This window comes from Callospermophilus lateralis, chromosome 1, assembly GCF_048772815.1.
Source record: "Callospermophilus lateralis isolate mCalLat2 chromosome 1, mCalLat2.hap1, whole genome shotgun sequence".
NCBI lineage: Eukaryota > Metazoa > Chordata > Mammalia > Rodentia > Sciuridae > Callospermophilus > Callospermophilus lateralis.
In genome coordinates, this window is record NC_135305.1 from 55,519,010 (window position 1) to 55,541,200 (window position 22,191).

General features: G+C 46.2%; 1 protein-coding gene across 8 annotated transcripts in view; it reads left to right on the forward strand.

Annotated features, from left to right (window-relative positions):
• The window catches only part of Atxn7l1 (ataxin 7 like 1), a 236,872-nt gene that overhangs the window by 179,563 nt on the left and 35,118 nt on the right, over window positions 1-22,191 (forward strand). For 7 of the 8 annotated variants that reach the window (XM_076834751.1, XM_077110607.1, XM_077110618.1 and 4 more), the window contains one exon: window positions 3,115-3,337. In XM_076834751.1, coding sequence (XP_076690866.1) covers window positions 3,115-3,337 — 223 coding nt within the window. Of the gene's footprint in view, window positions 1-3,114; window positions 3,338-17,846; window positions 17,960-22,191 lie in introns of those variants that run through there. The other variant, XM_076834729.1, reaches the window with a different exon arrangement.

Here is a 22,191-nt window from a genome sequence, read left to right on the forward strand (position 1 = left end):
AGCAGTTTCACAAGTAGGAAATACAATACTATGTACTGCAATATGAAATGGCACATTACGCAAACAAAAAACTTACATTAAGGGCAAAGGACTGTCTTCAGGCTTCAGTGATTATTCTCTCATATGCAACTTGTTCTTTCCATTGGAAATTTAATGTTTTATGAGGTTAAAATATGAAACCAAAAATGAAGGTTCGTCATTGATTTAATTTTTTTCTATGAGTTTAGCAGTGGAAGATGTCAACCAGGACCGCAAACCAGAATTCTCTGGGAAAGTGGTTTTAGACCACTCATTTTGTCCTTAATGGGACTCTTTCTGTAGTTTAGTTTGTTTATGTTTGTGCATACGTGCATTTTTTTTTCCAAACAGGGTCTCACTGTGTTCTCCAAGAAGGTCTCAAACTCCTAAGCTCAAATGATCTTCCAACCTCAGCCTCCCAAGTGCTGGGATACAGGTGTGTGTGACTGCACCCAGCTTTACTTGTGTACTTTTTAACCCTTAGTTTAGCAAACTAAAGTTTATCTTTGTTATTCAGGCTACTGAGTAATATTTTTGTATACCCCTACCCCCCACTTTGAGCAAGTGCTAGCAAGTCAGTGAATGAAGACTATAGAATCATCTTCAGCAGTAGGGTAAAAATCAAAGTTTTATTTTGGAATTGAAACCTCTACCATTAAAAAAAAAAAAAAAGCTTAACATGAAATTTCTGAAGGGCACAAAGTACTTAAGTATTTAAAAGTAAGGAGACCTGATTCTAATCCCAGCATTGCCACCAGCCAGCTTTGCCCTGGGGGCTGGCAACTAATAACAGTCTCCTCTATGGGGAAGGAGATTAGACTAGTGGACTTTTAAGACTCGTTCTAACCTTTAGTGATTGTAAGTTCCTCATTTCCTAATTTCCTGGCTTCAAATATTGTTCATAGTACACCAACATTTCCTGACTTCCTGAGAGGCAGCTGGGCCTATGCCCAAGGTCCTATTTCTCAAGTAGCCATTGGCCCTGACCTTGGCAATCATCTGGCCTCTCTGGGTCTCCTTTGGACAATAAACTGTGAGGAAGGTGGAGATCCAGGGGCTTCCTGCCTGTCTTACAAGGGGGTTGTAAAGGCTATTAATTTTACAAAGGATGAATTCTCCCAAGAAAGATACTGCCCAAGTAAAATATCTTCATAGCTGTGCTGTTCACTACACAGCACATACCTGTGCTGTTGCTACAACATCCAGGAGTTATGAGGATGAGCCGAGAAGGAGCAGGTATAAGCATGTCTTATATTTATGGTAATGGAATGGAAAGAGACCTTAGAAGCCACTGAGGGACCCACTTTGTTTATAATTGAGCTATGGAAACCAAGAAAGAAACCAGGAAAGCTTGCCTGGTGAACTCAAGGCCATAAGGCTACCCCATGGGTGACTGGAGCCGGAGCCTTGATCTCTACAGGGATGACTTCTGGGAATTAAACATGTATGCAAGGTCTACTAATATCAGTAGAGAAAAATTTACCCCATAAAGTTATTCTATGTAGACATTGTGTGAACACTGACTAGGCACAAATATCAAACCATTAGATGATCTTCGAAAAGCTACCCCCCTCACCTGCCAACTACAATTTCATCAGAAGATTAGAATCAATCTGTGCTTTGAGAAAGCCTGGCAGCCAATTGGTAAGAAAGAGCACACAGAAACTCGAATTCCCCTCCCCTCCCACAGACCACAGTGGTTAGGTTTTGTCCCCCAGGTTAGGGGTCTGGAAGAGCAACTAGAAATATCTTGCCAAGGTGAAAAGCCTGAGGAGCTCTGGGCTGGAGGGAGAATGTGATCCTCAATCCTTGCTTCTCACCTTTCTCCTTATCACATTCAATCCAGATTTGTCATCTCTGGTTCTTCCCATCAGGACATCCATTATAATTTCATTTCTTCAATCAACACCTAGTCATTGAGCCAGGCCTACTGGTGTACACACTCCTGTAATCTCAGTGACTGGAGGCTGAAGCAAAAGGATTCCCAAATTAGAGGCCAGCCTCAGCAACTCAGTGAAGCCCTGAGCAACTTAGCAAGACTCATCTCAAAATAAAAAAATGAAAAGGGATGGGGGTATAGCTAGTGGTAAAGCACCCCTGGGTTCAATCCCCAGTACCCAAAACAAACAAACAAAACCCCCACATATTCATGGAGCACTAATTTTATATGGGGCACAAGAGAGTCAAAGAGGACTTAGAGTTTCAGGACCGTTGTCATTTCAGAGTTTGGGATTCTTATGTGTAAGTGTGCATTTTTCTGAGGTCCTTAACTTTCATCAAATCTGTAACCCTAAAACAGCTAAGGACCACCATAGAGGGTGCATACTAGAACTTGATTTCATACACCTGCTGTCCAGGTCAGTGTCCTCATCCTGCCTACTGAGTTGGTTGGCAGGGCTGGCAGAGCATGAATAAGTGGGGTATTTCTGCCCGGAGCTCTCCTATTTCCTACAGAACCTCAGGCAGCAGTCCACCCCACATCTGTAGATTCTGCCTCAAGTGTTAACATCCTCCAGGATTTGTATCCTTGAACTTCAGTTGACCCTGAAGAGGCCACCACTAGGGTATGTCAACAGACTGTCCATGAGTCCCAGGAAGGGACAGATGCTGTCCCAGGAAGGGACAGAAGACCTTTCATTCAGTCCTGCAGGGCTCTGTGACTTTCATGTCCTACAGAAGGTCAGTTGGAGAATCTCCCATTTTTTCTGAAAGTCTTTCCCTACCTACTGCCCTGGGCGACCTGTGACCTCTAAGAAGGCTGTCTAGGCTATTGATTGTCCCCCTGTGTCGGGTAATACAGCCATCACACTGCTACTCCCATGGAAGTTTTTGACAGTAGGATGGTAATGGCTCTCAAGAGAACCTCGGGGTCCGCTTAGCACATGCCATTTAATACAGAATTCCAGAATGTACTCCTTGATAGTGGGTGGGGTAGGAGCCAACGTCAGGGTGAGCTGTCATCAGAACTAAGCTTAGGGGCTGCAGATCCCACCAGAAAAGCTCCGCTTTGTGCCCATTGTGTCCAGGAGTGTGTGCGAGCACGGGAGACCAGCATGGGAGATGCTGTGCTGAGTTCTGTCCTTTCTCCCCCTGTAGAGAGAAGACACGGTTCAATGTGTAGACCTTCTTCCTCTCCAGCGTCTCCAGCCTCCAACCCCAGGACATCACTAGCGCAGGTGAAAACGAAAGCCTGTCTCAGCGGCCATAACTCTGCCAGCAGCACCTCAAAGCCATTCAAAACGCCCAAAGACAATCTACTTACCTCCAGCAGCAGACAGCACACAGTTTTTTCTGCAAAAGGATCAAGGGATAAACCATGGTGAGTGTCGGGTACTGGCAGCCAGCAGCTGTCTGCCCTCACTGCCTGTCCCTGTCACCATGGGAAACAGTGTTTACTCTCTGGCTTTGTTCCTGCCTCATGGCTAAGGAATCTGGGGGACTGAGGAGGGAACCCAGAATAATGGCATGAGAAGCCTAAATTCCAAAGGGAATGGGGAACCTTAAAAGTGCCCGTGCCTGACGGGGGAATTTTTCTTCTCTTGAAAGCTTAGCCAAGTTGTGTCTAAGCAAAGGGTAACAGGGAAATATTCCTCAGTTATATGGTTACCTCTCGATTTTCCACCCCAGTGAAGAGAAGCACTGGTATGAGCAAATCAAAAGCACAGGCAGTCTGCCCATCATGGGGAGAGGCCCTGCCCCAGCCCCAGCCCCAGAGGCAGGCTTCATGCAGAGCCCCAGCTCCCAGCTCCTGGGGAGTAGCAGGTATCTGGGGGCTGCCTACGGAAGAAGAGCACAAAGCCAAAGAGAAGGCCAACCCATCGATGGGGAGGGAGAGCACCCGTTACAGGTAACTGAGAAAAATCCAAAGAGGTTTTCCATTCAGTTATTCATCCCAGTCTTTACCAAAAAGTTCTGCTTCCCTGTGAAATGGACAGATAGGAAACCAAACTGAAGAGGAGGAGGAGGGGAGTCTCAGAGCCAGTGTGGAGAGCGCTCAGGCCTGGCTTATTACAGCCCCCGCCAGCCTCAGCCTTCAGGCCTCAGGATGGCAAAGAAGGGGCAGCCTGGAGTCTGTCTAATTTACATCTTTAAAGAGAAACAGTGTTCCTTTAATTAATGATAGTTAATTACACTTCCTACCTAGGAAAGCTGTGGAATAAAATCATCCATCAATGGGTCTGTCGCTGTACGCTAAAAATTGTGATGACTTAGTAAAAGAGCTAATTATGCCAGATCGATGAAGGAGCCTCTTGTGATAGCCTGGAGAGGTTAGATGTGGCTGTGGAGGAGGGAGTCATCTGCCACCTCACCCGGCCTCACCCTGACTGGCTTTGCTTTCTGTGCCTTGTTGGGTCTTCGGCCTATCCTGTGGGAGGATGCAGCTGATCAGGAAAGACCCAGCCTGAGAGTAACAGCCTGTGAGCTCTGGCCAGCATGCAGGCAGAGCAGGTCTCCAGTCCCGGAAGAGCTGAGTTTTCGTCTGGGCTGCATGTCCCCATGTAAGCATAAGCTCCAGAGTCACTGCCTGTGTACAAATCTCAGCTAGGTGACTTTGGGCAAGTCATTTGATCTTGTGCCTCCGTTTCCTCACCTGAAAAATGGGGTTTTCCCTCTTGAGACTGTTGTGAAGACAAAGTGAGCTGAGTTTGATAAAGCAGCAAGTACAACATCTGGATCAGAGTCCATGTTCAGTACGTCTTTAAGGATAATGTTATCATTTTCATTAATCATACATGCCAAAGGACAGAGCTCCCATAACTTGGGAGCTGCAGTCTGCCTAATAAGTGAGGGAAATGGCTCTTCAGAGTCACAGTAAGATGAAAATGGAGAATGATAAAAAAAAAATAATAATAATTTATTTGAAGCTGCAGGTGTAGCCCAGTGGTACAGCATTTGCCTAGCATGTGTAAGACCTTGGATTCAGTCCCCCAGCACTGAAAAAAAAAAATTATGCAAAGTCCAGAAATGAGCTGAGAGAAGTAAACTCAGGAAGCTGGGCAAGGGGCTTACAAGTGAGCAGGAGATATGGCCGGCTCATAGATGATCATAAAATGAATTTGCCTTGGGGGTCCCATGGTGCTCAAAAGCATTCTCCCAGGAGGCAGACCTCAGGGAGATCTGTAGGGTTAGATCACTCCCCACTGCGATGGAGACTCCTGGCACTTCACACATGCTCATTAGGACCTGCATTGGCAAGGCACCTCCAGCTAGGACCAGAAGGAGGCGTGACTGAGTCTGAAGGAGCCAGCTGATCCCAGAGATGGCAAGGAGGGAAATGGCTCTAAATGAAAACAGCCTTCAGAGCTAGGGTGGAGGAGAAAGCCAACGGCCACTGGCGTCACTCCAAGCGGGTGAAGGGGAGTGAAGACAGCCCAGCGGGGTGCACCAGCAAAGAGGCCGCGGGCCACCATGGTCTTCTAGCTGGCCTTACGCCAGTCTGCCTGTTGTCATCCTTCCACTTGCTGTAGCCAGGAACGTAAGTCAGGAAGAGACGGGGTCCCCAAGGCTGGGAAGATGCAGCCTTGGGGACTGCAGCTTGGAGCTCATAGAGTCCGAACTGAGTTCTGAGAGGCCTCCCTAGAATAGAGTATAAAAAGATGGGCACTGAGCTAGGGGCGGGAAAGTGAGTTCAAGCCCAGCCTCTGCCACTCACTTTCTGTACGTCCTTGAACAAGTCACTTAATGGCTGTGAGTCTCATTGTACCAAGTATACAATGGACTGATGATCTTCATGCCCTAATGACTTCTTCAGTCGATTAATTATCCCAGTGCAGTGCAAAACCTGTACAACTGTATACAGCAGCCTTGGGAATCCAAAGTTAAATAAGACAGATGCTGTTTTAGGGAATCTGCAAGAAGTGACATAAGCTGACATAGAGTGTAATGTGATAAGGACTCTGATATTGGTAGCCCAGAAGAAGGACATCCAACCCATGCTGAGTACTCAAAAAGTTTCTCTGAAGAGGTTGCACTTCAGCTTCATTTGAAGGACAAGTACACATGCTCCTCAGCTTATGATGGGGTTATGTAATTTTCAATTTACAATGGTAAGTTGAAAATACCATAAATCAAGAGGCATCATTTAATATACCTAACCTGCTGACTATCTTAGCTGGACCACTTATCATTAGCCTACAGTCAAAGTCCTCTAACACAAAGCCCATTTTATATGGTAACCCTGCGATCACAGGGCTGACTGGGGGCTGCAGCCCACTGCCACTGCCCACGGTCACAAGAGAATATCATACTACACATGGCTAGCCTGGAAAAAGATCAAAATTTAAAGTACATTTTCTGGGCCGGGATGTAGCTCAGTAGTAGAGCACACGCCTAGCATGTATCAGGCTCTGGGTTCCATTCCCCAGCACCACAAAAAAAAACAAGTTACAGTTTCTACTTAATGCTTATGATTTTCTCACCATCATAAAGAGAAAAAAAATCACAAGTCAAGCCAGGTGCTGTGGTACACACTTTTAATCCCAGCTACTTAGGTGTCTGAGGCAGGAAGTTCTTAGGTTCAAGACCAGTCTGGGCACCTTAGTGAGACCCTTAGCAACTTACTGAGACCCTGTCTTAAGATAAAAGACAAAATGCTTGAGATAGAGCTCAGTGGTAAAGCGCCCCTTATCCACAGTACCAAAAATAAACAAATAAATCATGAATCAAATCATCAAAAGTCCGACATGTCTATAGTAAGGAGATTAAAAAATAAAATGGGATTTGAATGGGAATTTGTGGTTATCTAAATGATAATTTTATGTTATCTATTTTTCCATAATTAAAAAATTAAAGCTGGGTGCTGGGGCACACGCCTGTAATCCCAGCAGCTCAGGGGGCTGAGGCAGGAAGATTGCAAATTCATAGCCAGCCTCACTAAGCAGATCAGTGAGACCCTGTCTCTAAATAAAATACAGAATAGGGCTGCAGATGTGACTAAGTGGCCAAGTGCCCTGAGTTCAATCCCTGGTACCAAAAAAAATTAAGTCAGTGGGAAAGATGAGCCAGGCACAGTGGTGCTCATCTGTAACCTCAGCAACTGGGGCTGAGGCAGGAGATGTCAAGTTCCAGGCCAGCCTGGACAACTTAGTGAAACCCTGTCTCAAAAATAAAAAATAAAGCGGAGGCCAGATGTGGTGGTGCATGCCTATAATCCCAGCAGTTTGGGAGGCTGAGGTAGGACTGCTAGTTCAAAGCCAGCCTCAGCAATTTAACAAGGCCCCAAGCAACTTAGCAAGACCCTTCTCTAAATAACATGTGAAAAGGGCTGGGGATGTGGCTCAGTGGTAAAGCACCCCTGGGTTCAATCCCTAGTAACATACACACACAAAAAAAAAAAAATAGAGAAGGAAAGGTGAGCCAGGCAAAGGGAACAGAAGGTAGGAGAGTGTTTGCCTGTGGGGAGAGGCAGGATGTGAAGCCAAGGGGTGGGCTTCCAATCAAAGTTTCACTGTCCTTGGTCAATTCAGGAACTCAGACTTCACCTGAAGCCTGCATGGAGCTGTTAAAGGGGCCATTTTCAGCTGTGGTAAGATCAGCCTGTCCGAGGTCTAAAGGATGGCTTCAGGGCCACTCAGGAAGTGGCAAGAACAGTGAGGATGTTGTTGCATAATCCAAGTGATGGCAGCCAGGCCCAAGGCAGGGGGTGATGGGCCAGCGGGAGAAGCAGCAAGGAGGAACCTTCACAGGGTTTGGGGGTTGGTTATGCGTAGGACTGGAATATAAGGAAGAGTTGTGGACGATGTTGAGTTTCTTGGCTTGGACCACTAAGTGACTAGTCCTGCCTCCTCCTCAAGAGAAGGCTGCTGGGCTGGGGATGTGGCTTAAGCGGTAGCACGCTCGCCTGGCATGCGTGCGGCCTGGGTTCGATGCGCAGCACCACATACAAACAAAGATGTTGTGTCCACCGAAAACTAAATAATAAATATTAAAATTTTTTTTTAAAAAAAAGAAGAGAAGGCTGCTAAGCGCCAGAGTCTAGGGAGGAAAGGAGAGAAGAGTTCAGCTGGAGAGTTGGTGGACTGTGAATTATTTAATTAATTCCTACTAGGCGACATCCAGTGGGCATGGATCCAGATGTTTGGATCCAGAGGTCAGGAGAGAGGTACTGGTGGAATCCAGATTTCAGAGTCCTGTGTAGAAATGGGGGTTGAAGCCATGGATGCAGGTGGGGCCTCCTGGAATATATGTGGCATGAAAAGAATAGGCCATAGGCAGGGCCCCAGGAAACAGGACCAGGGGAAGGAGAGCCCAAGGCCGCAGGGCCAACTAAGCTCAGTGGTTTTAGTTTGTCTGCTTTTAGGAATAGACCAAACCCAGGGATGCTCTACCCATGACCTACATCCCCAGCCCTTTTTATTATTATTATATTTTTTATTATTTTAATAAAGAGAGAGAATTTTTTAATATTTATTTTTTAGTTTTTCAGTGGATACAGCATCTTTATTTTATGTTTATGTGGTGCTGAGGATCGAACCCAGCGCCCCACGCATGCCAGGCGAGCACGCTACTGCTTGAGCCACATCCCCAGCCATTATTATTATTATTACTATTATTATTATTATTGTTATTATTATTACTATTATTATATTTCAAGACAGGGTCTCACTAAATCGCCACGGCTGGTCTCAAACTTGCGACCCTCCTGCCTCCACTTCCATAGTAACTGGGATTGCCGGAGTGCACCACTGCTCCTGGTCCTGGTGTTCTTTCCATGGTGTCCTGCTCCTTCTTCCCTGGCCAAAATCTTCACCATTCTTGTTATGCATTTCACTGTCCATCTCCTCAAAAGGTCTCGTCTCCTTTACTCCCCCTTGCCAGCAATGTGATCGGCCATCATCCTCTTTTCAGTCCCCAAAGCACGTAGTTTTTGCCTCACCTGTGACACCCTCTGTGGCCTGCCATAGATTTAATATCCTCATGCTGCTCCTGCTCAGCGGTAGCTGCAGGGTCTGCCATGTGTTAGCTTCTCACCAGCTGAGTAAACATGGTGCCCTTGTTGGTTTTGATGTTGGTGGGGTTTTTTTTTGTTGTTGTTGTTGTTGTTTTATTACTTTGAACTTCTTTTTTTTTTTTGTGATGTGGGGATTGAACCAGGATCTCACACCTGCTAGGCCAGCACCCTACTGCCACTGAGCCACATCCCTGTCCATCAACCCTTGCTGAAATGAAAGGAACAGATCTCACCATTAAAGGGGATTGTAAGATTTTCTGGAGATGGTGAGCCTTTTGTCTAGCAGTGAGATGAGCACGGTCCATGGAAATATAATACATGCCCCCTGTGTAACTGAACATTTCCTAGCAGCCACGTTGAAAAAAAATGAGAAGAAACAGGTGAAATTAATTTTTTAACAATATATTTTCTTCCCCCTAACAGTAAAGTAGTTTACATTCTTTTTTTTTTTTTTTTCCTTTTGGTACCAGGGATTGAACTCAGGGGCACTCAACCATGGAGCCACATCTCCAGCCCTTTTTGTATTTTATTTAGAGACAGGGTTTCACTGAGTTGCTTAGGGCCTCACCAAGTTGCTGAGGCTGGCTTTGAACTCGCGATCCTCCTGCCTCAGCTTCCCAAACCACTGGGATTACAGGTGTACATCACCATGCCCAGCTACATTCCTTTTTTTTTTTTTTTCCCATTCTGTTTTTGAAATCCTGTGTGTATTTTATCCTTACAGCACATCTCAATTTGGACACTAAATTGTCATCAGAAATATTTGCTTCCTTGTTAGATTTCATAAAAACTAGAGATTGTAAAATAGATTCACATATGCAAGTTGTTCCAAACATACTTAAACATTTCCTAATAATAGAACCAATTATCTCTTTTTAAATGGTAATGAATTAAATTTAGAATTATGTTCCTCCCTCGTCCATGGCAGCCACAATGTAAATGCTCAGTAGCCACAAGTGGCTGGTGGCTGCTGTCTCGGACACAACAGATCTTAACATGTATCCGGGGGATCCTAGGTGGGTCTCTCCATTTCTTGGGTTCAGAGATAAATTAACTGGACTCCTCGGGGCTCTCACGAACTGATATGAACTCTCACTCCCTTCATGCATTAGCCTGTAGTAGGAACAGATCTAAAACATCCAATCAGGCCATGCAGAGACTCCCTGGCCAGAGTTCCTTTTCATCGCTCCAGTTGAGCTCCATATTGATCCTTACAAGCCAAGAAAACATAAGCAGTGCCTGCCCACGTGGGCTATGTGGCCTTTATGTGCCATTTAACAACAGGCGTGGGGCACCTTTTCCAAGTAGCTCAAGTTCACGTGGACAGCAGTAAAAGCACCACCCCTGAGGTCAGGCTGACCTCCTGGAATTCTTGCACAGGTTAAATAGTCTGTGTTTCTTTCTCCCTTTTGTATCTGGATTGGGTTAAAAAATAACTCTACATGAGAAGAAAGGGGAAAATAGAGAAGGTATCTCCATGATACCAGATTTATCCCCTGTGAACTGCTGACTACTGTCGCAGGTCACCCAGCACCCAGGTTCTAATAGCCCCTCTCTCCACTAGTTCTGCCCCTGGAGGGGACCACTCCCGAGGGAACCAGAGGCCAGAGAGTCCCTGGCCAGTGTAAACACAATCCATAATGACAGAGGGAGATGGACAAGATGATTGGGTCCCCGTGTGAAAGTCAAGAAGGCATCGTGGGGCCTGTTGCAGTGGCATGACCTGTAGTTCCACTTAGGAGTTGGAGGCAAGAGGATCGCTTGCGCCCAGGAGTTTGAGTCCATCCTGGGCGACATAGCAAGACCTGTTTCAAAAAGGTGGGAGGGAAAGTGGGATAGAGGGTGGGAGGAGGGAGGGTGGGAGGAGGGAGGGAGGGAGGGAGGGAGGAAATTAAATAAAATCATGGCTGTTTGGCTCTTTTGAGCTGCAATAAGCATTTCAGCCTCTGCTTATGAGTTCCCACTCCGCTTGGGACCAGGCCCTGGCACAGGGAACCTTTCCCAGCTGCTGTCACTTCCCACCCAGGCCGAGCATACTGAGCTCATGGGGAACTCAAACCCACTGAGGTAGGCAGATGTGGACAGGAGGCAGGGAGCAGGTAGGAGGAGGTTTTCTTCCCCTGGATGGCTTGTTGCCTTCTCTTTGGGCCTTATCAACCCGCACATGTGTGTTGAATGCTAAATATGCTCAGCTATTAAAAATGCAGGAGAGGAGCCGGCTGCTCCAGAAGGAAAATGAGCCAAAGCAAAAGAAAAATCAGCAGGCTCCCTGGACTCCACGTGCATGCCCTCCAGCACAGCGGGGGAGGGCTGCCTCTCCCCAGGTAGACAGGGCTCTTCCCAAAAAGCTTAGAAATGCAAGGTGGGTCTTCTGGCTGTGAAGTGGGCTGGGGAGCCCAGGTACCCTGGAAGTCTTTCCAGAGCTTTGAGGAGAGGGAAATGATAACTGAGGGCTGGTGCTGGTGAACTGAAGGCAGAACCCAGCTTAGGATTGATGGCTCCCAGAAAACATGGGAGGTCACCTCAGGGGTTCCAGTCAGGCTGTGAAATCCTAGATCCAAAATGCCGTAGAGCCTCCAACAGACCCTACCACTCTGGCCTCCCTAGATTCTCCAGCAGGATTCCTGCAGCCACCTCCGCCTTGCCTCCTCCTCCAGTCCACCCTTCCTGCTCCACCCTGAATGTTTGTCTTTAGAATGGAAATCTAGCCCCTTTGTTATGAACTGCAGGGGGGAAGGTAGAAAGGCCAGGTGGGCCAGAGCAGATGAAAGGTAGGTCGGCCAGAATATTCAAGCACAGGGTGGGGAGATGAGGTCCCCTCCTAGATGGGGAGGCCTCCGGAACTTAAACATTAAGTGCTATGTTAAATGCTGTGCACACACGCACAGGTCTGCAGATGAGCAAAGATAAGGACAATGGACAGCTCCTTGGGAGTCAACTACAGTGACCTCCTGAAGTCACAGAAGTGCTCAGAAAGAGAATGGGGCCTCCGGAGGGAATAATAAGACTAGGACAGCTGGGAAAGGGGAAAATGGCATGAGAGAGAGAAGGCCACAAGGATGGGTAACCATGACCTTTCATGGCTGCATAGCACTTTATAATTTTCAGACACTTTTATAGCCCTGATCTCGTCTACTACCCTGTGAGGAAGTTAAGAAAACAGAGGCCCAAAGAAATGAAGTGTCTGGTCCAAGTCCAGTGGCAGAGCTAGATTCCATCCCTGGTCTCTGACTTCCAGGGCTGCATGTAGAGCACCTTTCCTAGAGTGACCTGAGATCGAGCCCCATGTCTGCCTTCATTTTACTGAATGAGCTGGGGTGACTTTTCTATGCCTCAATTGTAAAATTGGGGTGAAGATTAAACATGGTATTCCATGTGAGAGCATGACCTACCGTCCAGCACACACGGACACTCAGCAGGGATCACTATGAACTCACGCCTTTCCTTTGTCATTCTCTGTCTCTTGCCAAGAAAGAGAAAGAGCTGCAGGCTGGTCCTCCCCTAAAGCATTTGTTCTTTCCAAGCACTGGTGGAGAACCAGTGCATTTATTAAGATGTTATATGATTTCATCTTTGCCAAGAACATTAATTCATGCATCAAACTTTGATTGAGCCTTTCCTAAATGCTAGACATTGTATATGCTGCTGGGACAGAGTTCCTATCCTTGGGTAGCTCTCAGTCTGGTCAATGTATGTAGCTGTAGAAATAAAACCTCTCCATTGAACATGGTAAGTGCAGCAGAAACACCTGAGAAGGGACAGCTAGCATGAGAGAAGGCTGTATTTCCTCAGGATGTGGATAGATGGAGGGGATGTTCACAGGAGAGGGGAGGGCACCAAGCACAGACCCCAGTGCACAGAACTGGGCCCCTGCACCTGGTCCCGGGATCCAAGAGAAGTCGAGCAGGGATGTAGGAGAACGTGACTAGACAGGAGAGGTGGAGTAGGCCAGCCTGTGAAGGTTGACCTCCCCGACCTTTAATGGTCACCTTTGCACTGGTGGCTGAGTGCAAGACGGCTGTGTATGGTGGCAAACGCCTGTAATCCCAGCAGCTCAGGAGGCTGAGGCACGAGGATCCCAAGTTCAAAGCCAGCCTTGGCAACTCAGCAAGACCGTGTCTCTAATAAAATACAAAGAGGGGTTGGGGATGTGGCTCAGTTATTAAGTGTCCCTGGGTTCAATCCCTGGTACCAAAAAAAAACCCACAAACATTGGTAGTGGAATTTTCTTTTCATTCTTTTTGCAGTGCTGGGGATTGAACCCAAGACCTTGCATGTGCTAGACAAGCACCCTACAACTAGAGGTGGGAATTTTGAACAAGGGTCAGGCAAGCCATGCTAAGACTTTCACTGGTAATGCAGAAAAATGCAGATAGGGGTCTTTTTTTTTTTTCCTTTTCTTTTTCTTTTTTTGATAATACTAAACCCAGGGGTGCTCTATCACTGAGTCACATCCCTGGCCCTTTTTATTTTGAGACAGGGTCTCACTAAGTTGCTGAAGCTGTCCTTGAACTGACAGTCCTCCTGCCACAACCAAGCATATTGCTGGGATTACAGACATGGGCCAGCATGCCAGCTCTGTATTTCTTTTTTTATGGATACATTATAATTATACACAATAGTGGGATTCATTGTGATAGATTCATATATACCCATATCATAATCTTGTCAATTTCATTGCCAAGTACTTCCACCCTGTTCCCTCTTCTCCTCCCTCCTCCCACCCCATCCTTTACTCTATTGGTCTTGCTTCTATTTTTATCACAAATTGGGTTTTTCCCCCTTTTTTCTCTCTAGCTTCTACATGAGAAAAAATATAGGACCCTTGACTTTCTGAGTCTGACTTATTTCACTCAACATGATTTATTTTGTTATTTAATATAAAAAGAATTTCCTGAAGCTGGGGGCGCTTCCTGCAATTTTAGCAACTCAGGAGGCTGAGGCAGGAGGATCACAAGTTTTAGGCCAGTCCAGCAACTAAGCAAAACCTTGTCTCAAAATAAAAAATAAAAAGGGCTGGGGAATGTAGCTCTGTGGTAGAGTACTTCTGGGTTCAATCCCTAGTACTAAAAAGTAAAAATAAATAAGAATTTTAAAATAATTTCCTTAGTTTGCTGTAGGACAATATGAAGACGAAATTCTTGAATGTCTTTTTAAATAATGTGCTTGTTTCTGGATAAAAGTGGTTTAGGTGCAGGGCTGCCTATTAGGGAATGGATTCCAATTGTGAAGAGGAAAAAATTGAGTGAGTGAGTGTTACACCTGGGAAAGGGAGTACTCCTGGGACTGTTCCTCTCTGAAGGAAATGAGAGCAGCTGGGGTCAGGCTCCCTGGCAGAGGCTGGGGCACTGAAGACAGCCAGAGACTCTGTCCTTGACTCCTTTCCCAACATGCTCATAAGGACTTTTCAAAGGCAAAAGCCTGGGGATGGGGGCTCAGGGTCTCTGCTCAGGTGCTGCTCCCAGCCTACCTTGGCAGGGGGATGAAGGTGGTCTGTAAGGAGTCCCTATCTCTCCCATGTCACTAATCTCTCCCTTGGCTCCAGGGTTTGAGAATGACAGTAAGGACTCTGGCCCTGCTAGGCTAGTGGCAGGCCCTGCAGAAGGGCAGCTTGTTTCTGCAACAGTGGGAGCCAATGACCTCTGGTGGCTGCAGAGGGGAGCGCGCCCAGTTGCTGCTCCGGAGTGTGGCCTGTCTTGGTCCTATGCTGGGGACCAGGGCACTCAGGGATCTGTCCCACTCTGTACCAGCACACTTTGCAGAATCTACCTGCCTCCTGATCCCTATCTTCTCACATCTGTCCTTCAAAGGCTCTGATATCATTTCTGCACTGATGTGAATTTCAGTGGCCATTCATGTGAAGTGTGCGGCTCAGTCGAGAGGGAAGACCCTGAGCAGCAGCTGTTGTTTTGGTCAAGGGCTGTCGTTAAGCCTTTCCTGACCTTGAGACCACACCACTACAAGCACAGCTGGTCTCAAAGGCAGACTGTGCAGCATCGTATGCCCTCCTGAATCAGGACTCCATTCTCCTTCTTCTTTACCTTCTCCAGGTTGCTGGTTTTTCCACAGTCCTGGTGCACTAGGACTCCCCAGGAACATCAGGACATTTATCACTTCTTGTTCTCCAGTGTGTGTGGAGACGATCTTCTGAGCTCTGGGCCTTGGGAAGCCCTAACAGGAGAAAACCAGGAGAGACTAACAGACCAGCAGAGAGGCTGGTGCTGTGGCCTCCTCCTTCCTCTGGAGCAGCTGGGTGCAAGTGTAGTCATTCCTCTGGGTGATGTCCCAGAGTGACAGAGGCCCCTGTGGCCTACCATGCTGCAGGAGACAACTCATTTGTAGGAGAGGAGGCTGGCTATCCCACCCACTCTCCTTCCAGATGTGCTTTAGTCACTTAGCTCAGGCTTGGCAGTGCTAGTAATGGATAATCAGGTAGGACCGTGGAGCTGGCTGAAGAGTCCTGGAAAGAGGTCATCAGGTCTGGAAAGACCTCCTTTCCCATTCTCTTCTCCTCTTCATTGCACCTCCAGAAGTCCTGTTCTCTGGGTGAGTGGAGGCCACCTGCCCGTCAACTGTCACTGCCTCCTCCCACCTTGTCCATCTTTGTGAGTCAGAAAAGACAAAGAAGACAAGAGGTTTCTGATGGCCTTTCTTCCCAGAAGTACACCCCAAAAGTATCAGGGACAGTGGGAAAAGTGAATGGTGTGACCCTGTGTCCTCTATTGGTTTCACTACATTTTGTTGAGGCACTGCTGTGTGCCTGGCACTGTGCCAAGCTCTTCATGTCTGTTACCTCATGTAATCTCTTCAGTTATCATTACCTTCATTTTATTGATCAGGAAACAGAGGTACAGAGCCACGAAGGCCTGAGATAAGTTAAGCAGGGGACCACTTGTGTGGGCTCTGTGCTATATGAGAGACCAGCCCACCAAGGAAGGAGGGAGAAGCCAAAGCCAGTACCTATCTGCCAGCTGCTGCTCCTTTTTCGTTCTCGCGGAAGTTCTATGGACTTGCCGGGGTCCTGAAGCCAGGAAGTCACATGCTCTACTACCATAATGCTTCCAGCAATAGATACGGCAGGATTCGAATATAGTTTTGTTTGATTTCTCTTTTTTCAGAGGGAGAGGACCAGGGATTGAACCCAAGGGCACTGTACCACTGAGCCATATCCCCAGCCCTTTTTATTTTTTATTTTGACACAGGGTCTCACAAGTTGCTTTGGGTCTTGCTATGTTGCTAAGGCTGGTCTCAAACTTGTAATCCTCCTGCTTCAGCCTCCCAGGCTGCTGGGATTACAGGCATGCATCACTGCGCTGGGCAATTTCTCTGATTTCAAAACCTGTGCTAACTCTTGTCCTAATCTCTTTTGCAACACCCTCCATAGTAAGTGAATTTTCTAGAACTTTGACAAGTTGCTGACCCTCAATTCAGCCTAACTTGTCCTCCGAGATTTTTATTTCATTCATTTATGGCCATTTTTGCAATTTGTCAAAGTCAGCTTGTTCATCACCCACCCATATGTACACACACAGAGACACACACATACATGCCTAACTTGTCTGAGCAGGAAACTCCACATCATTCTTCTCAGCAACTAATCACCTCTGCTGGGTGAGGAAGGAAACCTTGACCCATTATTGTCATTGAAGATGCTGCATGCTGTACCCTTCCCGGCCAACAGTAGGTGCCGGCCAAGCTCCCCTTGGTATGAGAATGAGAGAACCTGGCCACCAAACTCCTACCCCCCTCACCCCTACCCCCCACTCCCCCACCCTGCCTCTGCCACCATGACTACTCACCCCACAATAGCTGTGCAGTCTGACCACATTTCCCCAGTTTACTGAGGTTGTGTTTTGCGGGAGAGAATCCAAAAAGTGCAAAGGTCAAGAGAGATTATACACTGTGCTTCCTCTCTCACCACCAGGCCTGACACTTAGCCACAGAATAATAAATTAGCCTAGTAGATTTTCTTACTTACGGGCCCTGTGGATGCTAAAAGTACTTACAAATAGGGTTTCTGAAAGTTTTCCCAGTATTTTACCAGATATAAAAATGTGTGTTTAAAAAAATTATATATATATATATATATATATATATATATATATATATATATATATATCCCATTTATTTATCCATCTGGATTTATGTGCTACCTATTATAACTCTCCTACTAGGGCAGACTCCATGGCTGTGTTATTTACACTGGTTTTTAATGATTGCCCAACTCCGAGCCTTCCAGAATGCCCCAAGTATTTTTTTTTTTTACTTAAAGAATTTAAATTTGATATAAATAATTGTCTAGTAGCAACCCCCAAAAGACACCCAAGAGTGCCAAATAGAATTTCTCCTCCAAGAGCATTTTAAAAGAGGGTGAATTCCTTTTTGTTTGGGATGACTTAATGCTGTCACTGCTTGGAAGGCAAAAGGCTGAGTGAGATGGCTCTCCCAGGGACCTGCCAGTAAATCAGAGATTCTCAAAATTCTGCCAGACCATGGCACAGGCACATGGGTCTTTGTTGAAGGAAGGGGTGGGAGAAATCAGACAGCTGAGAACTCTCATCAGACATGAAACCCACAGCACAGATACCATATGTCCTCTTGCTCCTGCCTGTCAAATCCATCTTTGCCCTGCTCTGGTAAGTGGAGAAAGGCTGGCAATAATTTTTGCAAACCTAAAGACTTTGTGAACCATTCTCTTAAGGCGTATCTGTTGATGATAGAAGAATAAATCTTGCTCACCAGAAAAGCGTAGCTGGCAGGAGGGCAGCTGGCCCTGCAGCACGTTGGTGGCTCTCGCAATGACACCATCATGATTCTCCACCTCTGCTCTTTTGCAGACATCACTGGGCAGGGAGGGAATCTACTTGCTGCCAAGAGAACCATTTTTCTTAAAGCCAGAAGACCTGCCTTGGTCTAGAAAGATAAATTCAGACAGGCCAAGCACACAGGAAGAAGATTTGGGCAGCCAAAGCAGGACAAAAGACACAGAAGGTAGACACCTTCCCATGGTGCAGGGGGGGATGAGGGAGGGTCCCTTCCCAGCAGGACCAACTGAGATGGAGGTAGAGAGACCGTGGAGGAACAGAGATAACAAGGAGATAAGTACTCCCTGTATAGTAGACAGGAAGCTAGCTGCAGCCCTGGGATTCCTGAAAGAGTTCATGCTAAGCAAACAAAACAGGCATTTTGAAAGCCTGGGCAGAGTGGAGACTCCTCTTTCAAACCCTGCTCCTCAAAGGAAGGACAATAGTTGATCAATGCAACAGATTGCAAATTGTGAGCCCTAAGGCAGTATGTAAATGCATTCCTTAAGATTGAAGGGGAAGGAATTTCAGGGGACTTTGCTAACCTCAGGAGTAACTTGTTGGCTTGTTTATCACCTACACAAACAGAATAATACATTGCTTAGTCGATCTTCTGAGTATTGCCAACTAACCACCCACTCCCAGCTCCTCACCACACGTGGAGGTGTTTGAGTTAGTGTGACTGAATATAGAAAAGATGAGCCATGCCCACCCTGTGAAAACAGGGATCAGAATCTTTGGCCTCTTTCCAATGGAAAAAAAAAATTAAACCTACCATTCAGTTTCCACTGCCATCCAGAAGTCTTTACCTACCCAAGGATGGGGCACTTCCCTGGCTGGGAAAGGCGATTGCCAAGGAATTGAGGAGAATGAGTAAAGGGACCAGGGGAGCAAGCAGAAGGCACTTCTGAGATAGTGGTGTATTAGTCAGCTTTCCATTACTGTGATAAAATACTTGAGAAAATCATCTCAAAAGAGGAGGAAAGATTTGTTTTGGATCACAGTTTCTGAGGTTTCAGTCCATGGTTGGCTGGCTCCATTGTTTCTTTGTTTTTCCATACTAAGGATTGAACTGAGGGGCACTCGACCACTGAGCCACATCTCCAGCCCTATTTAGTATTTTATTTAGAGACAGGGTTTCACTGAGTTGCTTAGCACCTCACTTTAGCTGAAGGTAGCTTTGAACTCACAATCTTCCTGCCTCAGCCTCATAAACCACTGGGATTGGGGCATGCACCACCACACCTGGCTATTTCTAGGCCTGTAATGAGGCAGAACATGTGGTGGAGCAATACTGCTTACCTCATGGAAGCCAGGAATCAGAGAGAGAGAATGGAAGGAACCAGGGACAAGATTCAGTCCCCAAAGTATTCCCCAAGGACTTACTCCCTTCTACTAGGTCCCTCATCAGATAGCTTCCACCACCTCCCAGTTGTTCGTTCAGCTACGAATCCACCAATGGTTGATGAGATTAAAGAGCTCATGATCCATCACATTCCTAAGGCTCCTTTGAACATTGCTGCATTGGGGACCAAGCCTTCCACACAGCCTTAGGGGGACATTCCAAATCTAAACTATGTCAGGTGGCTTCCCGTGGCCACACTACCCACTGCTGGACTACAGACACATGCAGGGGATTGGTACATAAGTGAAGTGAGGTGGCAGGGCTCTCAACAGGTTTTCATATTGGCCAGCTCTCTTACCTTAAAAAAGATCAAATCCCTGGGACTGGTTTTCTATATTGTATGGCACCATCTTATGATCATTTCCTCCTTTGTCCTTGTCCAGCTGGAGTTCTGGAAGGGTTGGCGGTACAGAAAATGAATGGGCCATACTTGTTAGGTAGTGGGAAAAATTTCAAATTAGGAGCTCAGTCACAGACTTTAGCTGGCGTGGTTCAAGCTCAGTCACACATAGTTGAGAGAAGCATCACCTAAGCGATGAGTCAACAGGCGCACTGGTCCAGATGTCCGGGCCTAGTGCCCCTGCGCTCATGCGGCTGCCTTACAGAGTCCACGTGGAGCTGGACTTTCTGGAGGAGAAACACAACTGAACTGTGAGCATTTGAAGGGCAATTTATACATTTGTTCTGAATTATTCTGTTCCCAGCATCAGACCTTTGTCTGCTGGGAACATAAGCATTCAGCCTACACTAGGGCATGCTTCACAGAACCTGGAGAACTTTGTGCTCATCCCTGCTCATTCAATGAGAGCGGAATCTGGAGCGGGAAGGTCTTCGTTTCCTTTCCTGAACTAAATTGACTTCACAAAGAAGTGTTGTCAGAGAAGGTGGCTCAGGTGCTGGAGGCCTGCTCACCTGAATAGTATCAACATTTGAAGTTTGGTTTATTTTTGTACTTAAAGAGACAAAACAGTAGATCTGATCAAGAGTGAGAAATTTAAAAAAAAAAAAAAACTTTTTGAGGGCTGGAGCTGTAGCTCAGTGGCAGAGCACTTGCCTCGCATGTGTGAGGCACTGGGTTTGATCCTCAGCACCACATAAAAGTAAATAAATAAAATAAAGGCATTCTGTCCATCTACAACTACAAAAAAAATTTAAAGAAGACTTTTTGAGTAGGTTCTTCTATGTGTGTGTATACACATACACATATGTACGTGTATTTCAGGTTTACATTGAGTTTTGTAATTTGGTTTGTTTGGGTTTTATTTTAGTTTGTACCTTTAAATTTTTTCAAATTAAGGTAAAATGCACGTGACATAAAATTTACCATCTTAACCTTTTTTAATGCACAGTTCAGTAGTGTTAAGTACATTCCCATTGCTGTGTAACCAAGCTCCAGAATTCTCTTCATTTTATAACAATGATGCTGTTGTGAATAACAGATTAGAATTAATTAATTTTTAAAAAATGAAACTCTAGGCTGGGTGCTGTGACACATGCCTGTAATCCCAGAGGCTGAGGCAGAAGGATGGCAAGTTCAAGACCAGCCTGGGCAGCTTAGGGAGACCCTGTCTTAAAATAAAAAATGGAAAGGGATGCAGATGAAGCTCAGGGGTAGGGTACGCCTCGGTTCAATCCTCAATACCAAAAACAAAAATGAAACTCTATACCCATTCTCCTCTCCCTCAACCCCTGGCAACCGCAGCTCTATTTCCCATCTCCATGAATTTGACTACTCTGGGTACTTCGTGGAAGTGGAATCACATATTATTTGTCTTTTGGTCACTGGCTTATTTAGCACACTGTCCTCAAAGTTCATCCCTAGGTCAGAATCTCTTTCCTTTTTAAGGCCAAATTGTACCACATTTTATTTGTCCATTAACCTGTTGATGGACATTGGGTTGCTTCCACCCTCTGGCTGTTGCAAATAATGCTGCTCTGAACATGGGTGTGCAGATATCTCTTTGAGACTCTGGTTTCTGTAGCTTGTGTTTTTTAAAATAGGGTGAAAAAATGAGCCTGGAAGAATTCTGTTGCACAATATCACACACCTTCACATTTTTAATCATTTGGAAAAAAATCAGGAATGCAGTGTTATCTTAGTCTGTTTTCTGCTGCTGTAACAGAATATTGCAGACTGGGTGGATTTATAAAGAAAAATGGTAGGTACATGGTGGCAGTGGTACATGCCTATTATCCCAGCAACAGAGGAGGCTGAGGCAGGAAGATTGCAAGTTGGAGGCCAGGCCTCAGCAACTTATTAATACCCTGTCTTAAAATTAAAAAGGGCTAGGGATGTAATTCAGTGGTGGAGTACCCCAAGGGAAGGAAGGAAAGAAAGAAATTTGTTTTACATGGTCTGGAGGCGAGGAAGTCCAAGATCAAGGTGCCAGCAACCGGTGGGGGCCTTTTTGCTGTCATGTGGAGGGCATCACATGATGAGGGTAAGGAAGTACACAGGCTCAGGTCTCCTTTCCTCTTATTATAAAGCCACTAATCCCTGTCGGGGAGCCCCATCCTCCCAATTTCATCTGACCCCAATTACCTCTCAAAGACACCACTTCCAAATACCATCAACATATGAACTTGAAGGCTGAGTTTCTAGCATATGAACTTTGGAGGACTCATTCAAACCATTGCAGGTGATAACTTCACCGAGGAGTGTGTATAACTTCTGAGCACTGTCACTCCTCAAGGGCTTCTGGTGCAGTTGGCAAGCAACATGGGAGTGCGTAGAGAATCATCATTAAATAAACAGGCAGCCGTGCATCAACGACTCCGATACAGGGCAGAACTGGCAGTTATACCAAGTATTGCTAAAAGCCACCATTCCAGTTTCCCCTCACACAGACTAAGTCCCACACTCTTTCCCCAGGCCAAGAAGTCATATGGCCCCAAGGGAGAATCTGTAATGTCCAGCCACAGTCTGTTCCACCACTCTGTGCCCTTCTCACTGGCAAAGATCTGTAACATCTGTGATCCTGTTTCTAAGTCAGAACAGGGACAGGGGTTGCTGA